Below are 25,333 nucleotides of genomic sequence, written 5' to 3'. Positions count from 1 at the left end.
CTGTTCTCTTCCTCTGTTCTCTTTCTCCAGACGGAAACAACTTAGAACTATCTAATCTTTCAGTTTTGAGTTTTTGGCTTTTGTATTTCTAAGTAACAAGTTTATGTAGCTGTTTCTGATTGGATACTTGTGTTTTTGAAGGTTCTGATATGATAGGTAAAGATTTAGCTTACTTGTAATCTCACTTCTCTTGTTTATCCCGATACAGTTTTATTTCTCTCTTGGATACCTTTCTGAATTCTGAGTTTTACAGTTATACCTTTATTTCTTTTTCAGCACCTAACGCATTATTTCTGGACTTAGAGAAGTTTGTGTGATGAAGATGTACCCTTCTCTTTATCAACCTCGCCAATATTTACTTTTTCCTATACTGTGAAGGCTTGTAAATATTTACATCTTGTTATATTTGTAACCGTTAATATAGTCTTTTTGTTTTGTTATAGATTGATTTTCAATGTTAAAATTAATAACTAGTCTCTGTTATTATGACCATGTAAATATTTTTATTTTTCAGCCAACTTATATGATTATACTTTCAACACTGTGTAGCTCTTTGCCTTTTCAGAAGGTTCTACTCTTTAGTTTTTCTTCTCGTTATAGTTTTATTGTCTCTTTGAATTCCAGATTCTTAAGGATAGTATACAGTTTTACAGTCTGACTCTCACTTCTTTTTTGCCCCCAAATACTTCCTAGAACTTTCCGTCTCCTGCTTAATCTAGACTGTTCCTTAGATCTGTTGCACAATTACTGTCTTTGAACTTTTCTTACTCTAAGACTGGCTTCACTATTTCTTGAATTTTGTATCTTCTCTTAGTTTTTATTTTGTTGGATAATGTCATGTAATATCCTGTGTATTGTTGTTCAGTTGCTGAGTCGGGTCTGACCCTTTTCGACCCTGCGGTTAGAGCCTGCCAGCCTCCCTGCCCTCCTCTGTCTCCTGGAGTTCGCTCAAGTTCGTGTCCGTTGAGTCAGTGATGCTCTCTGACCGTCTCATCCTCTGCCGCCCTGTTCTCCTCTTGCCGTCTCTTTCCCAACATTGGTCTTTTCCATTGAGTTGGCGGCTCTTTGCATCAGGTGGCCAAGTTGCGTATGTAAGAATTAATTTTCTTTGTCCTTGTCTGTCTGAAAATGTTATATCTTGAGTATGGGATACATTTTTCTTCAGTACATAAGTGGCTTTGCCTTTTTATTTTCTTCTTTTGGAATCTGGTGTTGCCAGTGAGAAGTCTCCTAATAAATATGATTTTCATTCTTTTGTGTGTGAACTTTTTATTTCTTCTCAGAAATTTCTCGGATATGTTGTTTGCATTAATTTTAAATTGGATTATAGTTATTTACAGTGTTGTGTTGGTTTCTGCCATACAGCAAAGTGAATCAGCTGTGTGTATGCACACATAGCCTCTCTTTTTTGGATTTCCTTCTTACTTATGTTACCATAGAGCATTGGGTCGATCCCTGGGTCAGGAAGATCCCCTGGAGGAGGGCATGGCAACCCACTCCAGTATTCTTGCTTGGAGAATTCCATGGACAGAGGAACCTGGCGGGCTATAGCCCATGGGTTTGCAAAGAGTCAGACATGACTGAACAACTAAACACAACACAGCAGAGCGTTGGGTAGGGTCCCCTGAGCTGTGCAGTAGGTTTTCATTAGCTGTCTGTCTGTATATAGTATCAGTAGTGTAGTATGTCAGTTCCAATCTCTGAGTTCACCCCCGCCACCCCCAAGTAGTCACTTTTTAATTTTTTTATTGTACTGGACTCTCATAGACCTCTTTCTACTTGAAGATTTGTTTCCTATAGCTTTGGAATATTTTCTTCTATTATTTCATTGTCTTTTCTCTTTTTTTTCCCTAGAACTGTTATTTGGATGTTGAATTTCATCTGTGTCTTGTCTGTTCTTTTATATTTTCTTTATGTCTCTTTACCTGTTTTGATAAAATTTTCTTGGTTTTGTTTCTCTCTACCTTTGCAAAAATAAATTAATAAAACTTGTTAGAAGATACATTTCCAAATGCTTTTTATTTTCATGTTTCTTTTTTCATAACATTCTGTTCTGATTTTAGGAACTTTATTACATCTCTTGAGGGTAAAAATTTGTGCATGTTTAAATCTTTTAAAATTTTTAGACATTTAGTTGTAGAAATGTTTAAAGTACAATACAAAGAATTTTTTCCTGACTGATGCTTTTCTCTGGAAAATTTTAGTGTTTTCTACAGATCAGGATCTTCTACTTAATCACACTTCAATTATAAAATGTAAGAAATTAACATTTATTTATATGTGTGTGGACTCATGGTTTTTTTTGCTTTATTCAGTGGGGTATATTGTTACACTATCATTTATTTTAGTTTAGTTTTTTCATCATTGATTTTGATGCTCAGATTGTCTTGACTTGGCCAGTAGGATCTGTTCCGATATTACTTCTCTGTGTCCTTGGACATCAGTTTATCTTTCTTTGAGAACTTCCTTGCTTTCTAGCACAACACCAGTTCCAGGTTTATCTTGTACTTTTCCTGCCTAAGCCCTGGAATTGCATATCTTCCCAAGGATTCCTGGTTCCTTTCAGTAGAAAGTGGTTTTTATAAGATCTTAGCATTAGGTTTGCTCATTGAGAGGTGGTGGTTTCAGGCCCTTTCAGTGGATAGAGCTTGTATGCATGTGTGGTACATTTGTGTTTTATGTATATGTGAATGTCTGTGTATTGAAAACCGTGAGTTCATGGTGATACTTTCATTCCCATTTAATATCATAGGATTAAGTGACGTCTTTTCCCGTTATGTCTGTTACGCCCTTCCTTTCATAGAGAAACTTGGCTTCCATTGTCCTTAACTTATTTTCTTATTTGATCAGTTCCCCTAGATGTAACCAGTCATCCCCACGCGTATATGGATACCCTCTTCTCCTGCACGGGCTGTTAGACCTGTTCTGGGTGACCTCCAAGCTCCCTCTAGGTTACCTCTCCTCTGCGTGGTGGTCTGGCCCCACCCCCAGTACAGTGTGGCTTTGGATATTCCTCACCAAGCTGCCCATCAGCTTGGAAGCCCTCACCGCTGTGATCGGGTATTGGCATACCGTATCACGTCGCCTCTGCAGGGATGCCTTCCTCCCCCCACCTTCGAGTTGTGATAGGTGCACTCGGGGAACCGCCACAGATGGACACCCTTCTCACCCTGCTTTGCTCTGATGGCATCACTGCCACCCCTGCCCTAGCTTTGGGTACCTTCTCTCTCGTCGCTTTGGTCCCTGTGTCACACCTTCTCAGACTCCTTCCCCTCCTTGCTCTCCCTTCCCCTGCTATGCTTTTCTCTGCCTAATGACTTTAATCCTGAATTACTCTGGAAGGGGAGAGGTTGGTGTGTGCTTCATCCAGGAGTAGTTTTTGAGTCTATCATCATCTTTCATGGTTAACTGTTGTCTACTATTCATATTTATGAGTAAATGATAAGCAAAAAGCCAATTGGGAACTCTTTATATGGGTATGATTTTTTTAGTTTATTTTAGAGTTAGTAGGTTGGAAACCACCCATTGCTCTGGAGACCTCTACATTCTGGGTATCAGAAGTTGTTTTTCTAGGAAACCGTCACTCATCCATAGTAGCTTTACTAGTTCCCCCAGACTACTGTGTGTGTGTGTGTGTGTGTGTGTGTGTGTGTGTGTGTGTGTGTGTCTGAGATTAACCCTTAAGTATTTTACCTTTGAAGAAAAATACCTGCCAGTGTAACATTGTTGTGTCAGAACTGTTGTGGTTAATAATGGGTCTCAGCTCTTCCATGAGATGTTAATTTCCTCATTTTCAGTTCTGTATTTCCCATGAGTGCTCCTTTTCTTAATTTCTGGCCTTTCTGGGGTTCTGCAGAGCAGTTTGATGTCTAAGTTATAGTTTCCTTAAGTTTTCTGAGCTCTGGCTTTATCAGTTATGGATCCATTTTCAGGAATTTTAAGTTTCTTGCTAATTCCCTTCTCAGATTGGTATGTTTTCAGCTGCAAATACAAATCTCGTCTAGAATTTACTTAAAAGTTAAGAAAAAAACAGCTCCCATAACAAGAAATCTAAAAGTTATAGGACTGGTTAGCTTAGCAGTTGGATCAATCTAGTAAACATCCAGGTTACTTTCATCTTTATTTTCTTGTATTCTAAGCATATCTGCTGTTTTTCTTGTCTCATTTAGTTGTAGCAGTTTTGGCCATTACATTCTCAATGAAGAATATCCAAAGTCTGTAGGAGGATACTCTTTCCTTGTGTTTTGTTTATAAGGTCAAATAAAACCTTTCAAGAACCCCTACTTACATTGTATTGGTCTGAGTCGATCCATCACACGTGTATTTGAAAACCAGTCTGTGTGTGTGTGTGTGTTTGTGAGAGAAAGAGAGAGAATATGAATGAGATTACCGTAGATCTGTGTCTGATCTGTGTGCATGCTCAGTCATGTCCAACACTTTGCAGCCCCATGGACTTTAGCCCACCAGGCTCCTCTGTCCATGGGGCTTCCCAGGGAAGAATACTGGTGTGGGTTGCTCTTTCCTTCTCTAGGGAATCTTCTGACCCAGGGATTGAACCTGCATCCCCTGAGTCCCCTGCATCTCCTGCATTGGCAGGTGGATCCTTTACCACTGAACCACCTGGGAAGCCCCCGCTATAAATCAGTTCTCTTTAGACCTTTGTCTCCTTGACCAGAAGTGTTAGGTGTCCTGGGACCTGCTCAGTCTGCGCTTAAGCGAGATTCCCAAGGTCAACAAGATGACCTGATTGCATGTTAGTATTTGAAACGTACTGGTCTAGAATAGTTTAACCCTCTGAGTGTGAGAGAAGCTTCACTTGTAAAAGGTCCCAAAATACCTGAAGAAAATCAGGATTCAGTGAGAAAGGAAGGAGGAGGAGGAGTCGGTGTGGAGATGGCCGTTTGTTTGGTAGCCAGCAGGGTCTGCCCATACTCCCTTTCCTTTTTCTTTTTCCTTTTTTGGTGTAGTTGTGTATATGTGTTCTTTTTCCTTAATCATTCTTATAGGAGGAAGAAAAGATGAATGGAGGTATGACTAGTTAAAATGTTAATAGTGTGCTTATGTGCTGGCCTATAACCTTGAAATCCTTAACAACCTTCATTTCAGGGTGTATTCCTTTTCTAGGATTCTGTGAAAAATATTGCCACTAACTTAGCAGATAAAAACAGTCACATTTATCATCTCAGGGTTTTGTGTCTCTTCGGTCCAGGCATGGCTGCCTCCTCTGCAGGGCAGCAATCAGTGTGTTGATGATGGCTGGCTTCTCAGCTGGGGAAGGAACTGCTTCCAGGCTCCCGAGGCTGTCGGCATCACTCAGTTCCCTGTGGGCTGCTGGACTGAGGGCCTCAGTTGTTTGTGGGCTCTCATCCAGAGATGAGACTTCCTCAGTTCCTTGCGTGTGGCCCTCTCCATGGGCCAGCTCAACAAAACAACTTGCATCTTCAAAGCCAGGAAGTGACAGAGTTTCCTAGCAAAGGATATTACAGCCTTATGTCATCACGTACAATCCGTCATCTTTGTCATATTCTGTTGATTAGAAGTCAGTCATAGGTCACGTTCACACTGAAGGAGAGAGAATTACACAAGGACATGAATATCAAGAGATGGGTGTCGTGGGGACCACCTTAGAGTTTGTCACAAAGGATGTGTAGCTGACTGGCAGAATAACCGATGAGGTCCATCGTATGTTGTGTTGAGGTTTCTCCTTAACACTGGTACTGTGCATTATACTTAGGCAAAAAAGAAGTTTGCTGAAATTTGCTGATGTAGCCAAATTTTAAAAACTGAGGTAAGCTTTGATGGTATCTTTGTTATATTATCATTGCTAAATAGGTTACTTAGTTTTAAGTTTATTAATATGATTAGTATTTCATGAGTTAAATTTTTCAGATGTTTGTTTTTTTTTTCCCTTAGTTGACTATATTGTGGAGTATGACTATGATGCTATACATGATGATGAGTTAACTATTCGAGTTGGGGAAATCATCAGGAATGTGAGAAAACTACAGGAGGAAGGATGGCTGGAAGGAGAGCTAAACGGGAGGAGAGGAATGTTCCCTGACAATTTTGTTAAGGTAAGCACGCTCAGTTACATTCCTGGCTGTTGCTTCATAGGATTTAATCTTGACAAAATGCATACACATATTTTTAACACTAAAATATTTTAGATAAATTTTTAGTCTGAGGAATTTAAAAAACTGGAGACTCAGGTATCACTGTAATGAATGTTATTGTTGCCTGGTGTCCTGGGGGATTATAAAACTCCTGTGTGTATGTGTGTGTGTGTGTGTATACGTGTACCTGTCTACCTGTGATTTAGGTAGTGCTTTGTAATTTGCAAAGAGTTTTGCTATCTACATTTCCATTTAAGCCTGAAAGTCTTGTGGAGGAAGTAGGTCTGACGATAGCCCCATTGTAAATCAGTGACATGTAGGTTGAGAGGTTAAATGGTGTTTACTCAAGGTTGGATCGCTAATAAAACATAATCTGAACTGAAATCTGAGATAGTTGCCTCTTTACTCAAGTATGAGTAAAAATACTTACTGGTTTTGTTGCTTTTCTAGCCCCTTTGAGAATCTTGTATTCTTTTTTTTAAGTTTCAGCATTGCAGCAGTTAACAGATACTCTTCAACTATCACCAAACATTCTCTTTTAAATAATGTTTTAGTCACTTCTGCCAGAAAACAATCAAGATTTTTAAATACATTACAAACTAAAAAAGTTCTCAGAAGTTTAGAGGAGTGAAAAAAAAGTAAAAGATATCTGTATATTTACATGCCATTTATAATAGTCTTAACCCAGAGCTTCCCTGGTATCTCAGACAGTAAAGAATCTGCCTGCAATGCAGGAGACCCCGGTTCAATTCCTGGGTTGGGAAGATCCCCTGGAGAAGGGAATGGCAACCCACACCAGTATTCTTGCCTGGAGAATTCCGTGGATAGATCGTGGGGTTGCAAAGAGTCAGACACGAGTGAGCAACTAACACTACTATAGTTGTCTTTATTTCCTAGATTAGTTTTCTTACATTCAGCCACATCCCTCTTCTTACGAATTTGTGGCTGTGAGCTTTTCTGGGAAGGCTCGAGTCTATCTCTCAATTGGTTTGTCCAGCTTGCAGAGTAGTTGTTAGAATGTCTGTGCAGTGTGAATTCTTAGTAAATATTTGCTCAGCTGTGGTTTTACTTAGTATGAACGCATACTTTGTTAATTGGTTTTAGAGAAGGTGAACTAACTACATTTTACCCCTTGAAAGACCTGAGAAAAGCTGTAGTAGGAATTGAGCTCTTTTGTTTATTTTTTACTTTACAAATTGACTTTCTTCTAATCTAAAATGGAGTGTAAAGCAGATGCTGTCAAAATTGAAGTAGAATAACTGCATTTAAATACAGTCAAATTAAGCCTACCTTTGTGGGTAGAATGATATAAGGAAAATCACATAATATCTTTGTTTTCTTCCTTTTAAAATGGCCTGTCTTTAGTCTGTAGTCTGTATGTACTAAGCTGCAACATTCTCTCTCTCTTTTTTGGGAGGTAAGGGTGGAAAGTGGCTTTTCAGGAAAAATATATTGCAGTGATAGAACAGTGGTTAAAAAAAAAAAGAACTTGGTAAGAAGTATTAATATGGTTCTCTTTTTAATTGTGTGCTGATAGGTAGTCCCGGTGCGGACATGTGGTCATAGTAGTGGAGATGACCTGTCATGGGACTCCCATCTTAAAATATATTTTCCTGTCCTCTTACAGTACAGCTAATTGTAGAACTTGCGTTTAATGAACTGCTTGCTAGTAAAGGATGCTGTTTGTGTTTGCTCGGAGATGGAGGGAAGCTTAATCTGGGATTAAAATGAACCACAGGGTGGACCAGAGTTGGGAGACATCAACATGAACTCATGTTTAATTTAAAATATATACAGATACATACAGAAATAATTTTGTATGTGTGTGTTTGTACTCCGGTCAGTACACATGCATGTATATGCTCCTCACTTCTTCCACTGCGGGCCTGGAAGCAGTGACACACCAGTACCAGTGAGTACGCCCCGTGCTCACTGGTTGGTTTCAGAATATCATTTTCCAGTGAAAGGAGGCTCCTCGGAGGAGTGGCTGATCCTTTGGCTGCAACACGGTCTTCATAGGCTGAGCCTGGAGCAGCCGGTAGTGCCAGGAGTGAGAACTTGGAAAAAACAAAACGATGGCCCATGTCACGGCAACATAGGTGCCAAGTGGAAAATTGGTTGAGCAGCAGAATAACCTCGTATTTGAAGAGCAGATAGATATTCATGAGTCTAAATAAATAAATGCTGATATAAATAGATTGTTATATAAATAATGGAATAGAAAGGATAAATCTTACAGAATTATTCCAAGTAATATTTGTAGATACTGTCCCTACCCCCAAGTATCCTTCAAGTGTGGGTTGGACTAAAGAATAGATGGAAGAGAAAAATAGCTTGACAGTGGAGAAACTCAGCAAATGCTGCCTTTACCAAGTGATCAAGGCTAACATCGTCAGTAATAAATTATGTTGATATCATGTGTCTGATGAGCCTCTGGTATTTATTCTTCCCCCAGACCTATCATTGCAATCCATTTGTGAGAAAAAAACATCAGACTGGCCCAAATTAAGGAACATTTTACAAATATCTGATCAGTACTTTTCAAAAATTTCAAGGTCATTAAAAAAACAAGGAAGGCCTAAGAAACTGATGTTGAGCAGAGACTAAGGAGACATGGTGATGAATGCTTTGTGATGTCCTGGATTGGATTCTGGAATAGAAAAAGGATGTTAGTGGAAAAACTATGAAACAGATATAAAGTCAGTGGTTCGGTTAATAGTAATGTACTAGTGTTAATTTCTTAGTTTTGACAAGTGTAACATGGTTATGCCAGGTATCAATATTAGAGGGGACTGAGTGGAAGATATGTGGGAACTCTGGGCAGTACCTTGGCAACTCTACTATAAACATAAAATCATTACAAAGCAGAATTTTTTTAAAAATTTATTTTAGGCTTTTATTTGTTTATTTTTATTAAAGGATAATTGCTTTACAGAATTTTGTTGTTTTCTGTCAAACCTCAACATGAATCAGCCATGGGTATACATATATCCCCTCCCGTTTGAACCTCCCTCCCATCTCCCTCCCCATGTCACCCCTCTAGGTTGATACAGAGCCCCTGTTTCCTGAGCCATACAGCAAATTCCTGTTGGCTGTCTATTTTACATATGGTAATGTCAGTTTCCATGTTACTTTTTCCATACATCTCACCCTCTCCTCCCCTCTCCCCATGTCCATAAGTCTTTCCTCTGTGTCTATTTCTCCATTGCTGCCCTGTAAATAAATTCTTCAGAACCATTTCTCTAGATTCTGTATATATGCATTAGAATACAGTATTTATCTTTCTCTTTCTGACTCACTTCACCCTGTATAATAGGTTCTAGGTTCACCCACGTCATTAGAACTGACTCAGATGTGTTCCTTTTTGTGGCTGAGTAATATTCCCTGTGTATACGTACCAAACTTCTTTATCCATTCATCTATTGATGGACATCTAGGTTGCTTCCTTGTTCAAGCTATTGTAAATAGTGCTGCAGTGAACAATGGGATACATGTGTCTTTATCAGCTTTGGTTTCCTCAGGGCATATGCCTAGGAGTGGGATTGCTGGTCTTATGGTGGTTTTACTCCTAGTTTTTTTAAGAATCTCTATACCATCCTCCATAGTGACTATATCAATTTACATTTCCACTAACAGTGCAAGAGCGTTCCCTTTTCTTCATACCCTCTCTGGCATTTATTGTTAGTAGACTTTTTGATGATGGCCATTCTGACTGCTGTGAGGTGATATCTCATTGTAGTTTTGATGTGTGTTTCTCTAATAATGAGCAAAAAAAGAGCATCTTTTCATGTGTTTGTTAGCCATCTGTATGTCTTCTTCGGAGAAATGTGTGTTTACACAGTCTTCTTCCCACGTTTTGGTTGGGTGGTTTGCTTCTCTGGTGTTGAGTTGTATGAGTTGCTTGTATATTTTGGAAATTAGTCCTTTGCCAGTTGTTTCATTTGCTATTATTTTCTCTCATTCTGAGGGCTGTCTTTTCACCTTGCTTATAGTTTATTTGCTGTGCAGAAGCTTTTAAGTTTAATCAGGTCCCACATGTTTACTTTTGTTTTTATTTCTGTTACTTTAGGAGGTAGGTCATAGAGGATCTTGCTTTGATTTATGTCATCGACTGTTCTGCCTGTATTTTCCTCTAAGAGTTTTATAGTTTCTGGTCTTACATTTAGGTCTTTAATCCATTTTGTTTATCTTTGTGTATGGTATTAGGAAGTGTTCTAATTTCATTTGTTACATGTAGTTGTCCAGTTTTCCCAGCACCATTTATTAAAGAGGCTAAAAGCAGAATTTTTATCAAAAAGTTTACCACAGGTGATGAACAACAGTGGATAGTCCACAGTTTAGTAAGGTAGTTGACTATCATTTCAGATGCGTATTAGAAGATTTGAGGAAAAATTGTAATTTTTTTGTCTACTGGAAAATAAGCTTTCTAGTGGGACACTAGCATGGTCCTTTGTAAACACAGAACTGTGGTGTCAACGGTAGAATGAAGCTTCCTGTAGAAAACTCATGTTCCTGTTATTGTTCTGAATGACTGTACTGAAGAGCAGCATTTAAATTGGGCTGGAAGATGGATAGAAAGGTCACATCGTTTTTGTAGCCTGTTATGAAACATTATAGATACTATGAGTTTTTTTTGTGTGGCTAACATCTGTTTTCAGTGTCTCTTTGCAGTATTAGTTCATCTTTACATATGATTTAGAAAATATTTTACAAAAACCGTAGGACAGGGATCTGTGAACTTAATGTAAGAATGTTGTCACTTTGTTATGTTTTGCTTCAGAGCGTTAACTTTATAGTAAAGAGAACATGACAGATAACATTGAGTTTTTTGTTATTACCCTCTTCTCATTTCTCTTTTTCCCAGTTGCCTGTGTTCTGAAGCTGGGTGTGTCCTTCTAAACACATAGTTTTACATGTATTTACCTGTGCATAAATAAAGACTATTTTGTGTGATTTATACATTTACATAATTACTGTGTCAGATTGCAGCTTTTAAAATACTTAAAGTGAGCTTTTAATGTGGATGCATAATATAGTCACATCTGCTAAAATGTGTTTTATAATGCTAATTCACTTATCTGTGATTGATAAATAGAGGAATGAAGTCAGGACAAAGTTGTATTTGTTTATTTTCTAGACAAGATGATCTGTGATAGAGTGTAGAGTTTTAATTTCATCAAAAAATTAAAACTCACCTATCTGCTTGCATAGACAGGAGTTCTTTTGGCTCTTAAAACCTTTTTTTTTCCTTTTTTTAATTTGATTCTCTATAACTGGAAATTTTCCTCAAAGTTACATAGTCCTAACATGATAAGGGCTTTTAATTTCTGGTGCTTAACCTCTGCTTCTGCCTGCATTATCTTCGTATCCACTAGCCACCATTTCTACTTTATTGTTCTATGCATTTTTAATAACTCCTGAAGAATCTATTCATCATAACTCCTTGGGTAACCTTAGGTTATTGCTCATCTTTTGAGGTTCCGATTATGTTATTTGTTTTCATTTTTAGTGGTCAGTTTCCAAAGCTTGCATAGGTTTAGAGTTGTCTGTCCCAAATTCTACCTTTAGCCTAATCACTGGTATTTTTAGTATTTGGTTCAGAAGTTTTCACAGAATCATTGTTGTTCAGTGTGTGATTCCTCCCCTGCCCTAATGTCAAGTATTTAGGAGTGCATATATACACAGTGCATATATAGTAGAAGTGCCTTTGTTCTTCAGTCCCTAAGTTGTGTCCAACCCTTTGCCACTTCATGGATTACAGCACACTGTTACTGTCTCCTAGAGTTTGCTCAAATTCATGTCTGTTGAATTGGTGATGCTGTCTAACCACCTCATTCTCCTGTCGCCTCCTTTTGCCTTCAGTCTGTCCCAGGATCAGGGTCTTTTCCCATGAGTTGGCTCTTCACATCATGTGGTCAAAGTATTGAAACTTCAGCTTTAGCATCAGTGCTTCCAGTGATTATTCAGGGCTTATTTCCTTTCGGATTCAATTTGTAATAGCCATATAGTGTTCCATGTTATGTCTTTAGCATATTTTATGAATATTTAGCTATTTGCTAGTTTTTAGCTATTAAAAACAGTGCTGCAGTGACCGTCCCTTTGTAGATTACATGCATGGCTAAGAATGTGCTGCATCAGCGGTCAGGTTTCTCACTAAATAAATATGCTAATTTAAACTCCGACTAGTGGTGTAAAGAGTCTTCTTTAATGTTCTCATTAGCATTTGATGCTATTAAATTTTCTTTTTTATTCTGTATTCTATGTCTATGTAATGTTCAGAGTTTAAACTGCTTAGTGGGAGAAGTAGGGAAAAGTATATGTATTCCATCTTTCCACAAGATAATCTAGATGATGATGCATTTTATTTTATATTTTGGCATGTTTTTTCTTTTCTTTTTTTTTTAATGTTTAATTCATTTTATTTATTTATTTATTTTTTCTCCATTTATTTTTATTAGTTGGAGGCTAATTACTTTACATCATTGCAGTGGTTTTTGTCATACATTGAAATGAATTAGCCATGGGGTGATGCATTTTAATAGCGATTATAATGCATGTTTTTAACAGTCTAAAAACTCACACAATATAGAAGTTTCTCCTTTTAGAAGTGGTGTAGGAATAGCTGTTTTTCCCTTAAGCTGTGGTTATAAAGCTAGTGTTCAGAAAAATGTAATATTAATTACCTTTAGCATAAGAATAGATTAGTGTTCAGTAAAAGGTGATAAGCATATTTGATGCCCTTTAAGTTATGCCTTGCTTCTGAAGGTTAGGACTTCCCTGGTGGCTGAGCCGGTAAAGAGTCCACTTGCAATGCAAGAGACCTGGGTTCTATCCCTGGGTTGGGAAGATCCCCTGGAGAAGGGAGCAGTGGCTACTGTCTCCAGGATTCTGGCCTGGAGAATTCCATGGACTGTATAGTTCATGGGGTCGCAGAGTTGGATACGACTGGGCGACTTTCACGTTTTCTGAAGGTTAAGATAACCATGACGGGAGCCAGTGGTGCAGCTGACTGGTCGAATGCACTTTCTCAGCCTTAGTGGACTCTGTTCCCTGAGGAGTGTCGGGCCGCCAGAGGCCACGGTCTGATTCACTGGGGGTGAGTCAGAGGAGGCTGGGCAGGAGAGAGGGAGGGGCATTACTGTTCGAGGCGCACTTGACAGTGTGACCAGTGTTGATACGCGGGGCAGCACGGAGAAAGCAGAGAAATGCCAACGGGATAAGATGCAAAAGAGGTGAAGAGAAAGTATTTTTATTAGTTGGACCTGAAGAGTGTTAGCAGGACAGTATTTGTGGTAGGAGATGCTAATGCTCGAGCTTTGAAGCAGCTTTCCTGTGACCACTGTACTTAGCGTGGAGGTACTACAGGTTATTCTAAGGTCTGTTAGTAACACTGGTTTTACTTTAGTGCTTTAAAAAATAAATGAGTATGTCCACAGAAGATGTTTCAGAGCCGGTAAGTGAATTGCTGTTCTTTATATTTTTTAATTTAAAGTGGGATTTTGGTCCCTTTTGAAGAGTTCTCAGAGCTTGATAATAATATGTTTTAGTCTTTCTGGTATAATAAGGAACAAGGAAACAGAAGTTATTCACACTTTAGCTGGTAAGTAAGTAAAAATCATTCAGCTGTTTACTCTTCGTTTGGACCTAAATTTCTGAACACTTTTTTTTTCTGGTTTAGAAAAAAAAATTCAAATCATTGCACCTGCTTTTTTCTTAAATATTATGTAGTGTGACAACTTACCTTGCCTTCAAAGATGTTTGCTTTCATTTTATTTCTAGATTTCATAAGTTAAATGGCTAAGTAGACATTAAATCTTTATTCACATCTTTTTAAAAGTGCTGTTAAAGAAGAGTTAAGTAGCAAGATGGGAAATAAGATGATGATGAGATGGATATTTTGAAAGAGTTTCAGTGATTTTTTTTGTTTGTTTTTAAAGTATCACATTCTGATTTAGTTTTAAAATCTTATTCCACTATTTCCATAGGAAGAATTATTATTTGAATGAAATAGTGACAGTTTGATTTTATGTCACCCTTAACAGTGGATGTGTATCAAGTAAACATGTAATCTTGCTTATTTTTCTTTTCTTTAGTAATACCACTTCCATATCTTCTGATTTATACTTCTATAAAGTTGAAGGTACTAGTTTTGTATAACACTTGGAAATCTCGAATGTTAAAAGTAATTAAGTGTAGTCCCCTCCTTATCCTTGGTTTTGCTTTTTGAAGCCTCAGTTATCCACAGTCAAGTGTGGTCTGAAAATGCTTATACAGAAAATTCCAGAAATAATTCATGTTTTAAATTGTGCCTGGGATGTGGATCATCCCTTTGTCCAGTGTCTCTTACCCATTAGTCACTTAGAAGCAGCCCTCTTGATTATCAGATGAGTTGTCTCATTATCCCAGTGTTTGTGGGCAAGTAACCCTTATTTTATTTAATAATGGCCCTAAAGTGCAAGAGTAGTGATGCTGACCATTCAGATATGCCAATAGAAATCATAAAGTGCTTCCTATGAGTGAAAAGGTGTGAAAGCTTAATAAACAAGAAAGTCATATGCTGAGGTTGCTAAGATCTACGGTAAGAATGAATCTTCCGTCTGTGAAATTGTGAAGGAGAAAAAATGAATTCATACTAGTTTTGCTGTCTTACCTCAGACTGGAAAAGTTACTGCCACAGTATGTGATAAGTGCTTAGTTAAGATGCCAAAGGCATTATATCTGTAAGTTATTTTGAAAGATAGAAACCACATTCACGTAACTTTTTATTGGAGTATATTGTTAAAATTGTTTTATTATCAGTTGTTAATCTCTTATTGTGTTGAATTTATAAACTAAACTTTATCTTAGGTATGTATACATAGGAAAAAACATAGTATATGTAAGACTCAGTGTTCTCTGCATTTTCAAGCATCCACTGGGGGTCTTGGGACCCTGTGGATGAGGAGGGACTACTGTATTCCTCAGATTTTAATTAGCATAAGCAGAGCTGTAACTCTTTTTAGAGATTTGTTGGTTAAGTTATCTGTCTCTTTCATCTGAGAAGTAAAAGAAAGCTCTTGCCATCTAATCTGGTTTTTATTATTCTTTGTGACCTTTGCTTCTATGTTCTAGAGGTAATTGCTTTCTGTTTTCAGATCATGGTCGTTCACTGGCCATGATTAGATAATCAAACTGTAAAATAGGTATATTTCAACATGATTGGAGTGGTTCATGAATTTTATTGATGAACCTTTTATCTTTTTTGATTAATGTGATTGGAATTAAGTATTCTTCTTTACTTCAGATCAAGAGTAACTATATCCTTTCCACCTTTTTAAAGCTGCTTCTTACTTATGTTTTTCATCTTTTCCTTTAATTTACTACTTCCTACTCCTTACCCTACTTTTTTATCCTTATGGAAACAAGCAAATCAGTGTGTAGTACATTCTTATCTATATGGCAATCATCCACACTGTATTTTTTTCTTGACTGGTTTTGTATTGACATTACCTGTTGTGTAGGAGACTTCCCTTATTTGTACAGTGAGGTTTAGTTTTCTGACTTTGTCAGTACATGATGCTGTTTTAAGTGAGGGCTCATTCTTTCACTGCATCTCCTGGAGTCATTTTCAAAGTCAGTAAATGAAGTGAAATTTGTAGGAAAGAGATGTTACAGTGTTAACATGTCAATATTTTATTTACTGGCTGAGTCTCAGTCTCAGTTCAGTTGCTCAGTTGTGTCCAACTCTTTGCGACCCCCATGGACTGCAGCACACCAGGCCTCCCTGTCCATCACCATCTCCCAGGGTTTTCTCAAACTCATGTCCATTGAGTCGGTGATGCCATCCAACCATCTCATCCTCTGTTGTCCCCTTATCCTCCCACCTTCAATTTTTCCCAGCATCAGGGTCTTTTGAAATGAGCCAGTTCTTTGCATCAGGTGGCCAAAGTATTTTGGAGTTTCAGCTTCAGCATCAGTCCTTCCAGTGAATATTCAGGACTGATTTCCTTTGGGATTGACTGGTTGAATCTCCTTGCAGTCCAAGGGACTCTCAAGAGTCTCTCTCCAACACCCCAAAAGCATCAATTTTTCAGCCTTCAGCTTTCTATATAGTCCAAGTCTCACATCCATATATGACCACTGGAAAAACCATAACTTTGACTTGACGGACCTTTGTTGGCAAAGTAACGTCTGTTTTTAATATGCTGTCTAGGTTTGTCATAGCTTTTCTTCAAGGAGCAAGTGTCTTTTAATTTCTTTCATGCCTGCAGTCATCATCTGCAGTGATTTTGGAGCCCTCAAAAATAAAGTCTGTCACTGTTTCCACTGTTTCCCTATCTATTTACCATGAAGTGATGGGCCCAGATGCCATGATCTTAGTTTTCTGAATGTTGAGTTTTAGGTTAGCTTTTTCACTCTCCTCTTTCATGCTCATCAGGAGGCTCTTTATCTGCTCTTCACTTTCTGCCATAAGGATGGTGCCATCTGCATATCTGAGGTTATTGATATTTCTCCTGGCAATCTTGATTCCAGCATGTACTTCATCCAGTCCAGCATTTCTCTGAGTACTCTGCATATACGTTAAATAAGCAGGATGACAGTATACAGCCTTGACATACTCCTTTCCTGATTTGGAACCAGTCTGTTGTTCCATGTCCAGTTCTAACTGTTGCTTCTTGACCTGCATACAGATTTCTCAGAAGGCAGGTAAGGTGGTCTGGTATTCCCGTCTCTTGAAGCATTTTCCACAGTTTGTTGTGATCCACACAGTCAAAAGCTTTGGCATAGTCAATGAAGCAGAAGTAGATGTTTTTCTGGAACTGTCTTGCTTTTTTGATGATAGCGGATATTGGCAATTTGATCTCTGGTTCCTCTGCCTTTTCTAAATCTAGCTTGAATATCTGGAAGTTCACGGTTCATGTACTGTGGAAGCCTGGCGTGGAGAATTTTGAGTGTTACTTTACTAGCATGTGAGATGAGTGCAGTTGTACAGTAGTTTGCGCATTCATTGGCATGCCTTTATTTGGGATTGGAATGAAAACTGATCTTTTCCAGTCTTATGGCCACTACTGAGTTTTCCAAATTTGCTGACATGTTGAGTGCAGCACTTTCACATCATCAAAATAAAGGGCAGAAGGAAGAAACAGTAGAAGCCTTACTAACCCTTCATAGGTGCTCAATAAAATTGCTATTTAAGATGATAGCCAAAGAATAGTTTGGAGGCACTATGTGTCCAGGAATGAGGGACTAGAGTAGAGAGAGAGAGGGAGAGAGAAGGGGGAGAGAAAGAGGAGAGAGATTGGAGAGAGAGAGTGTGTGTGTGTGTATCTGGTGGTAGTAAATTGTAACAGGAAGAGGTTCCAGAGATGGAGCAGGTTGAATCCTAAAGTGGACCTTACCTTATTTGTAATTTTGCTTAGACCCTAAAGTCACTTGATACTTTTGATAATGGCTTAGTTGGCACTGTGTATGTGGAAGGCTGTAAACCTGAGTTTTCTGTAGGCACTGTAGATTGTATATTCTTTTTGTTTGCTTTCCTCCTCTTTTTGTGTCTTTTATTCTCAGAAGATGTATTATATCTAATATTCATAGGTTTGATTTCTCAGTGAATATTGAAGGTCCTCAAAATGTTTCTAGATCTTGAGCAATATGTTGTAAATTTATATTTTTGGAAGTGGTAGACATTGTCATTGTCTTGTATATCTTACCTGTTTCTATGGTTAATTTTTATTAAAAGATAACACAAGTATCTATTCAGCCTATGAACAGGATAGAATGAAGATTTACACCCAGGGTATCGTCTCCTGAATCTGCCTCCTGTCTCACATTGGGTCAGACTGGAATTATTTCCCTAGAGGAATCAGATTTTAATATTAAGCCAAATTCTTGTTCTCTTGTACCAGAGAGGCAGCAATAGCTTTCAGAGAGATGATGTTTATCTTTTTAAAATGTAGGTGGCTCATGAGACCTTCAGGAGAATCCAAAATTAATACTCTGGCATGTTGAGGTTGTAGCTACTAGTTATTACATAGATTTCATATTTTTATTAGTTTGAAAAACTTAGTGTGATATGAAAACTGAAGTTTTCATATGGTGTGTCATTTATTATTAGTAGCAAATTGAAGTAGTTTTCCTTACATACATTACCAGTAAAAATGAAGCAGTCTCGACAGGGTGAAATATTTTGTGTGTCTTCTATGATTTATACTTTAATAGTTTTCACAGTTTCTCACCAACTTAACAGTTATTCCAAAATGAAAAAATTTTCTGTTTGCAAAATGATATGCCTTGTTAAAAAAACACAAAAAAGCAAGCATCAAGCATAATAATATGAAATCCTACCAGCTAGAGTAACAACTGATTAGTAGACATAAATCAGTAGACATAAATCAGTAGACATAAACACCTGGAGATATAGATTCTTTGTTAGTTTTATATGTGAAAAATACCTTCTGGTTAGTGATTTACTTTTTTCTTGTGGTTGGTTACTTTTAATGAACAGAAACTGTTAATTTTAATATTAAATGTATGATGCAGGAGTCCAGTTTCATTCCCTGCTGCCTAAATGTGAAACACTGCATGCACCATATATTTTAAGATCAATATTTTCCCCTCCCTTTTTACCTGTTGTAAATCATGTTTCTGTCTATGGATTTTGTTTCATTTATCACTATATCTGTTTTTGTGCCAGTACACACTAATTCATAGTATCATATGGTTTTTCTTTATTTCTTAATTAAAAAAAAAATCCCCTCACTTTCTTTTCATTGAAGTATTTTGGCTGTTCTTGGTCATTTGTCCTTTTCTACAAATTTAGAACTAGTTTATTTACTTGCTCTCCCAAATCTGTGACATATTTATTCAATTGCATTGCACCAATTTTAGGGGAAAAATGCTATCTTTATGATAATGAGTTTTCAACATCTGAACATGCCATGACTTCTCTTTCCTATGTCTTCTTTTATGTCTTCCAGTAAAACTTCATACTTCTTTTCATGAAGATTTACCTATCTTCTCTTAGACCTGTAACTTAGAATAGGGTTTATCGGACAACAGCCCATGGGCCAAATCTGAATATCTCCTGTTTTATAGTGTCTCTGAACTGAGAATGCCAGCTAACAGTTATATAAATAGTTGGAAAAAATGAAATGAGGAGCAGTATTTAATGACATGTGAAAATTATATGAAATTGAAATTTTAGTGTCCATAAATAAAATTTTGTTGGAGCTGTAACCAAAGTGTGTAATATTCTTTAGATATGTGTGGGCAGAGAAAAAGGTTGAAAACTGTTGATACTTTGTTTTATACAATAATCAATATACCTGGTTTTGGTATTTTGCATTTGAGGATTTAACTTAATAAAATACAGCTTAATTTGCCTATTTGCTGATTTCCCCTTTTGTAGGAAATTAAGAGAGAGACAGAATCCAAGGATGACAGTTTGCCCATCAGGCGGGAAAGGCACGGGGCTGTAGCACATCTCATACAACGAATAAGCACCTATGGACTTCTACCTGGAGGAATTCAGCCACTTCCACAAACCAAAAACATTAAGAAGAGTATGTAAATAATTTTTTTCTAATTCATTTAAATCAAAATAGAAGTTTGTTTTATAATTAACTGTTCAGAAGTTGTATTAAGAAAAATCAACCTTTTGTAGCAGAAACTACAGAAACTTCCTACTTATTCTTCAGTTACTAGTTGTGGGCCCATGTCAGTCTTCATATGGTAATCCAGCATGGGCTGTCTATAGGAGTTGTAAATTAAGATGGAAGGCTTTGTTTTCTTGTTAGTCTTACAGGCTCTGTTGGATCGTTAATCCTTTGTCTTAAATTTACTTGAATATTATTTATTAAACATTAAATGGGATGCTAAAATGTCTGCTCATCCTTAAGCAGTATAGATGCAAACATTTGATAATACATTTTCTTTAGTGGTTAGACATCTGAACATGGATATTCAGTTTTCCAAGGTGGTTGGCCTAGCAGAGTGCCTTTGAAGTATTTGGTGTAAATATGTTAAGAGAAGGGTTTAATAGAGAGGGAGAGTACCACGTTTAAAATCAGACATTAGTTTGAATCTGTCTTATGACCTTAGATCATTTAGACTCTTGAATTTTGTTTTACTGCTGGTGAAAAAGTGGTTTAAAAAAATAGAAAGACTAGTAATATTGCTGTTGTCAAAAACTTAGTCTTTGGAATGACTGTTCCTCAAAGAAGTACTTCAAGCCTGGGAGCAGATAGTGTTTTAACATAGTAAACCTGAGGCCCCTTTAGAGATTGAATACTATGTTCAGTTTGATTTAATAAGTTATAAATGAGTATTTATCCACAGTTAGCTTTGATCGTTCTTTGTTTTTAAACCCCCCGCCACTCCCCACATCAGTCTCTCTGATGTTGGGGCCCCTTGTGTTTGATGTCGGTCACTACCTTGTGTACCAGATAGCCTATAACATAAAGGGATTTTGTTTATATACGTTTCATAAGTATAAGATTATTTTTGATTTTTATAGTCTCATATCTTAAACCTGTTACTTTCTGCGCTACTGTCTGTGAAGTCAGGGGAAATCCCTACTTTCTAGATTATATCACTCTTGATTATTTTCATAAAATAAAAACAGGTTTTCATGAAATGAACAGGTTTCGTGACACAGAGACAGACCAGTTAAAAGGTACTACCTGCTCTTCTTTTCTCGCTGTAAATGCAGTGTACAGACAGTACCTAGCTACTGCCCGTGCTGCCTTCAGTCTTCTGCCCGAAGCTGGACTCTTCAGTAGTTCTCCTTGTCCTGGACTCTGAAACTGTTTGGAGATTGGGGAATAGATAACAGAGTTATTTCCGCATCCTATACTTGAATCTCTACGTAGAATTTCTGTGCACAAGGAGACTTTTAGACCCATGAAGTAGTTACTTGTGATCTCTGTCTGTTGTAAGATAAATGTACCACTTTCTTTAGCTCTACTGCGCTATAAAGGAACATACTTCTTTTTAAGTAGAGGCTAGACAAAGGACGTCATTTATTTTGTCTTCTAATAGGAAAGGACACCGAACTCTGCCTTCTTTGAGAACACTGTTCATAATTTTTCTGGTAAGAAGGAGAAACCATTATCCTGTTGGTTCCCAGAGGCTTAGGCTTTTTCCTCAGATTCCTCCATAACTTGTTTTTAAGTGCATGTGCTGCAAAGACTAAATTAGTCACTTGGTGTGCTAAGTAACATTTAAAACAGGATGCAGGTTGTTTTTGCTTTCAGATTACTTTTCCAGGAAAAGCAGCTAATTTTTTTAATCAGATTTTTTTTGTTACTGTTAGTTTGCATCATTTCCTTGGTTTATGAAATAGATCAGTTATTCAAAAGTGGTTCATTGTAATGTTAAATAGTAGTATATGCCCTTTTAATCAATACTGTTAATATTCAAAAAACCCAAACCATTGTGAAGGTTGATAATGATAAACACTGTATTGTGAAGGTTCAGTTCAAATCTCTGCCAAGACCAGCAAATCTGCATGTGTGGTGAATTTTGTCTAAGCAACCACAAGGAAAAGTTCACATAGTCAGTGTGATAGATATCTGGAGACTGGAATTGTTAGCTATTTTTCTCTCCAAAGCCAAAAAGCGCTGGCTTTTTTTTTTTTTTTGCAAAGTCTGGTCATGATACCATTGAAACTTTTGCTATTGCATGTAAATTAAGCATCTTCTTTAGTAAGACAGTTATTTTTTAGATTGAGCACAGAAAATTTTCCAGGACAAAGTTGATTGTGAAAAGTTGCTAAAATTATAGAAAAGAACCAATTTATACTTTCATAGCAAAAACATGTACAAATGGGCTCACTGCTGAGACCCTTGTAAAATTGAGCACAGAGATAATGGTGTAGAATATTTTTACTTGAATTAAAGAATTGATGTCTTTCAGCATCACAATTGTATATAATGTGCAGTATGGAATATTAGTGGATATTCCACTTTATATTTGGAAAACCTTGATACCAGGTATGAATCTACTCATGCTGTGTTGTATTCCTTATTAGTGGGAATTCATGCTACAGAAGTGATTTTCCATCGAGTTATTTTGAATGCAAAAGATGCATTGAGATTGATATTGATAAATCATTGGTAGTTGTACAGAAAGAAATGATGATATTTTAAAAGTTGGTTGACCAGAATATAATCCATATAGTATTTCATTCTCAGAGAACGTTTGGTAACATGCCTCCCAATTTTGAGTCAGTACTGAAGAAGATAAATTTCTGAATCTCATCAAAGTTTTGGTCACTGATTATACATCTTTGTAGCATACATGTGAAAAGGAAGGGGCATATTAGTAGTTCAGGCTCTGCTATTTGACACTGAAATATTCTGACTTAGAAGGGGAATAAAACCTCATTCAAATGACTGCTCCCTGGCTGCAACCTCTCGAATGAATGGGGTAAGGCGTTGTGATTTTTTATTTTAAAAAATTTAGTCTTACAGAGACGTTGAAATAATAATTGTCTGCTAAATGTGGTATATTCTTCGCCTAAGCTTGCTTTGTTATATTGGCTTTGTTATATATCTGTTGAAAATATGTTGTTAGACTTGATACTTCATCCCTAAGTACATGAGTTTTTTTCTTCGTGATAATGATGATGATAATGTTTTTTAAGATTTTGAGGATCTTAAGTGTGTATCTCAGCAGTATAGCTAGAATCTTGAATAGCTTAAAATTTTCACTTATTGGCTTAATATGATTTTTTTCTTGCTGAGGATAAGAAAAAAAATTTTAAAGATTCAGCTGTGTAGCAAATGGCTCAATCTTGATATTTCTTTACTTTTGATGATTACCTTTGCTTACTGGAGAAAGAAATTGATAATAAATTTTTTTTTTACATTAGAAAATGCTGTAATAAAGTTTGACGATTTATTTTCCAGAACTAAATGAAACTAAAGTGGATCAGGAATCTTTTGTTGCTATCTCTGAAATTTTGGCATTCAGCCTCCCAACTTCTGAGTATGATATGCTCTTCATTTAGCATTTGATGGGAAAAATTAAAACAGTGTTCTTAAATGAGAAATAATATAAGAAGAGAAATGAGAAATAATATAAGAAGTACTTAAGAACTCTGTTTGACCTGGATATTTAGATCTTTTTTAAAGAACCATGAAATATTTCCCATTTGTGATTACTACATTTGAGAATACAAAATATTTCTAAAAGGTTTTTCTGAAATTATTTGACATTATGTGATGAATACTGTAATACCTGTGGGTATGAAGACCATAAGAGCAGTGTTAATGTGGACAGTCAAATCTGCCAAATAAACACTGGATATGGATAATGATTCAAAACTCACAATTTAACAGAGGAGAATACCAAGTTACTCTAACATAGGGATGATAGTAATAATTACTTTACAGGGTTTTCAAAGTATTAACATGTTAAGTAAATATTATAAGAAATGCTCTATAAATGTCTGTACTTGTTATTGCAGTATTTTATACTATTAAGAACCATACTTCTTGTTGTTGTTCAGTCACTAGGTCATGTCTGACTCTTTGCCACCCCATGAACTGCAGCACGCCAGGCTTCCGTCTTTCACTACTTCCCAGAGTTTGCTTAGATTCATGTCCATTGAGTTGGTGATGCTATCTAACCATCTCATCCTCTGCTGCCCTCTTCTCCTTTTGCTTTCAATCTTTCCCAGCATCAGGATCTTTTCCAATGAGTTGGCTCTTTGCTTGATGTCTAGAAACATTCATAATGTGCAGTTCAGATTCAAAGGGCAGTTCTATACCGGAGTCATCAAGTAAAGTGTCATTAAGCTCTTCTTTAGATAGGACATATCATCCACATAAAAATTGGAGAGTATGGTGTTGCAGTTAGAATTGCAGCCTTTGAAAGACCCATGAAGATAAACAAGTCCATGGTATTTTCAGAGAATAAGGATCCAGCATGACTAGAGTACGTGAGTTATGGTAAAGCACTCTAATCTGTAAAGAAAGCAGCCTGATACAGTGGGAAGGAGTTCCTGTTTCTCCTTGATAAAATATGTCTTAGCAAGTTTTTATGCTGTTTTGTGTGGGAAGAATTTATGAAGGACTTGGAGTAATCCTTGCACATAAAAATTTGTCACTGCCTTTGTCGTTATACTTCTTTATTTGCTTTCTTATTAATAGCTTTACTTACAAAATACTGATTTAAAGAAATACTTGATCATTAATTTCTTTGTAGTTCTGAAAAGCTGTATGGAGGTTACTTAGGTTAAGAAAATACCACAGTTAAAAAATTGAATGCTACACATCCTTTTATTGACAGTTTTACTCTTAAATTTCATTTTCTTTTGTGCTTAGCAAAGGTTCTGATACATTTTAGAAATTCAGGAAATATTTATTGACCAATATGTATGGGTAGACATGTATGTGCCACTTGAAATGTGAAGAATCTCCAGATTCCTGAAGTTGTGCTGCCAACTAATAGAAAAGTTCAGTATAGGCAGTCATTCTAACTTAAGAGTAAGCTGTGTAAAAATACGGAATCATACGAAAATATTTTCTTTTTTAAATAAATGACTCACATTTTGTGGTAGTGATAGGGGCTATTTAGATATTTTTATCCAATGTGGATTTTCCTTTTAAAAATGAGAAGTTCCTTTGCAAATAATTTTGCATACTGTCTTGGAAACAAAATTGGAGAATTATGCTAGTGTGATGGACAAGACAAAAACAAAGCTTTTGATTAAAATATCACTAGGTTGCTTGAAGTTAATTGATATATATGCTTAGGGGCAGAGGTGCTAATTAATACTCTTTATTAAATTTAAATTATTTAAAAAGATACTGATATTCATTAAAAAGAATCAAGTTACATCTTTTGAAGTCCTACAGTATATGATCATTACTTTTATGAATAAATAAAGCTTGTTTAAAAAGCTAAAGTGAAATTATTTTTGTCTTCACTTGTGTTTTTATCTCTCAGAAAATAGAATTATTAAATAAGATAAAATGCATTTTAGATTTGTGCATTTTATCTTTTTTTTTTTAAGTACAGAAACCCTTGACTTAGTGCCTTTAAAGTATTCGTAGATTTTGATCAAGCAGTCTGAAAATCGCTGGTTTGAAGGACTTGTCTGTGATAAATCTTTTATGCCAACAGTGTCTTAAGCCTGTGTTTCTAGTTTTCAAATTGGCAGTAGAAAGTTTACTTTTGTATAATCAGTTGGATCTGATTTCATTTCTGAGAGCCTACCTTATTTGTAGTTGGCTTGA

General features: G+C 36.6%; 1 protein-coding gene across 1 annotated transcript in view; it reads left to right on the top strand.

Annotated features, from left to right (window-relative positions):
- The window catches only part of CD2AP (CD2 associated protein), an 86,455-nt gene that overhangs the window by 23,192 nt on the left and 37,930 nt on the right, over positions 1 to 25,333 (top strand). The window contains exons 2-3 of the mRNA XM_020912295.2: positions 5,914 to 6,074; positions 19,498 to 19,651. Of these exons, the coding sequence (XP_020767954.2) occupies positions 5,914 to 6,074; positions 19,498 to 19,651 (315 nt within the window). The remainder of the gene's footprint in view (positions 1 to 5,913; positions 6,075 to 19,497; positions 19,652 to 25,333) is intronic.

This window comes from Odocoileus virginianus, chromosome 27, assembly GCF_023699985.2.
Source record: "Odocoileus virginianus isolate 20LAN1187 ecotype Illinois chromosome 27, Ovbor_1.2, whole genome shotgun sequence".
Lineage (NCBI taxonomy): Eukaryota > Metazoa > Chordata > Mammalia > Artiodactyla > Cervidae > Odocoileus > Odocoileus virginianus.
This window is presented reverse-complemented; position numbering and strand designations above follow the sequence as displayed.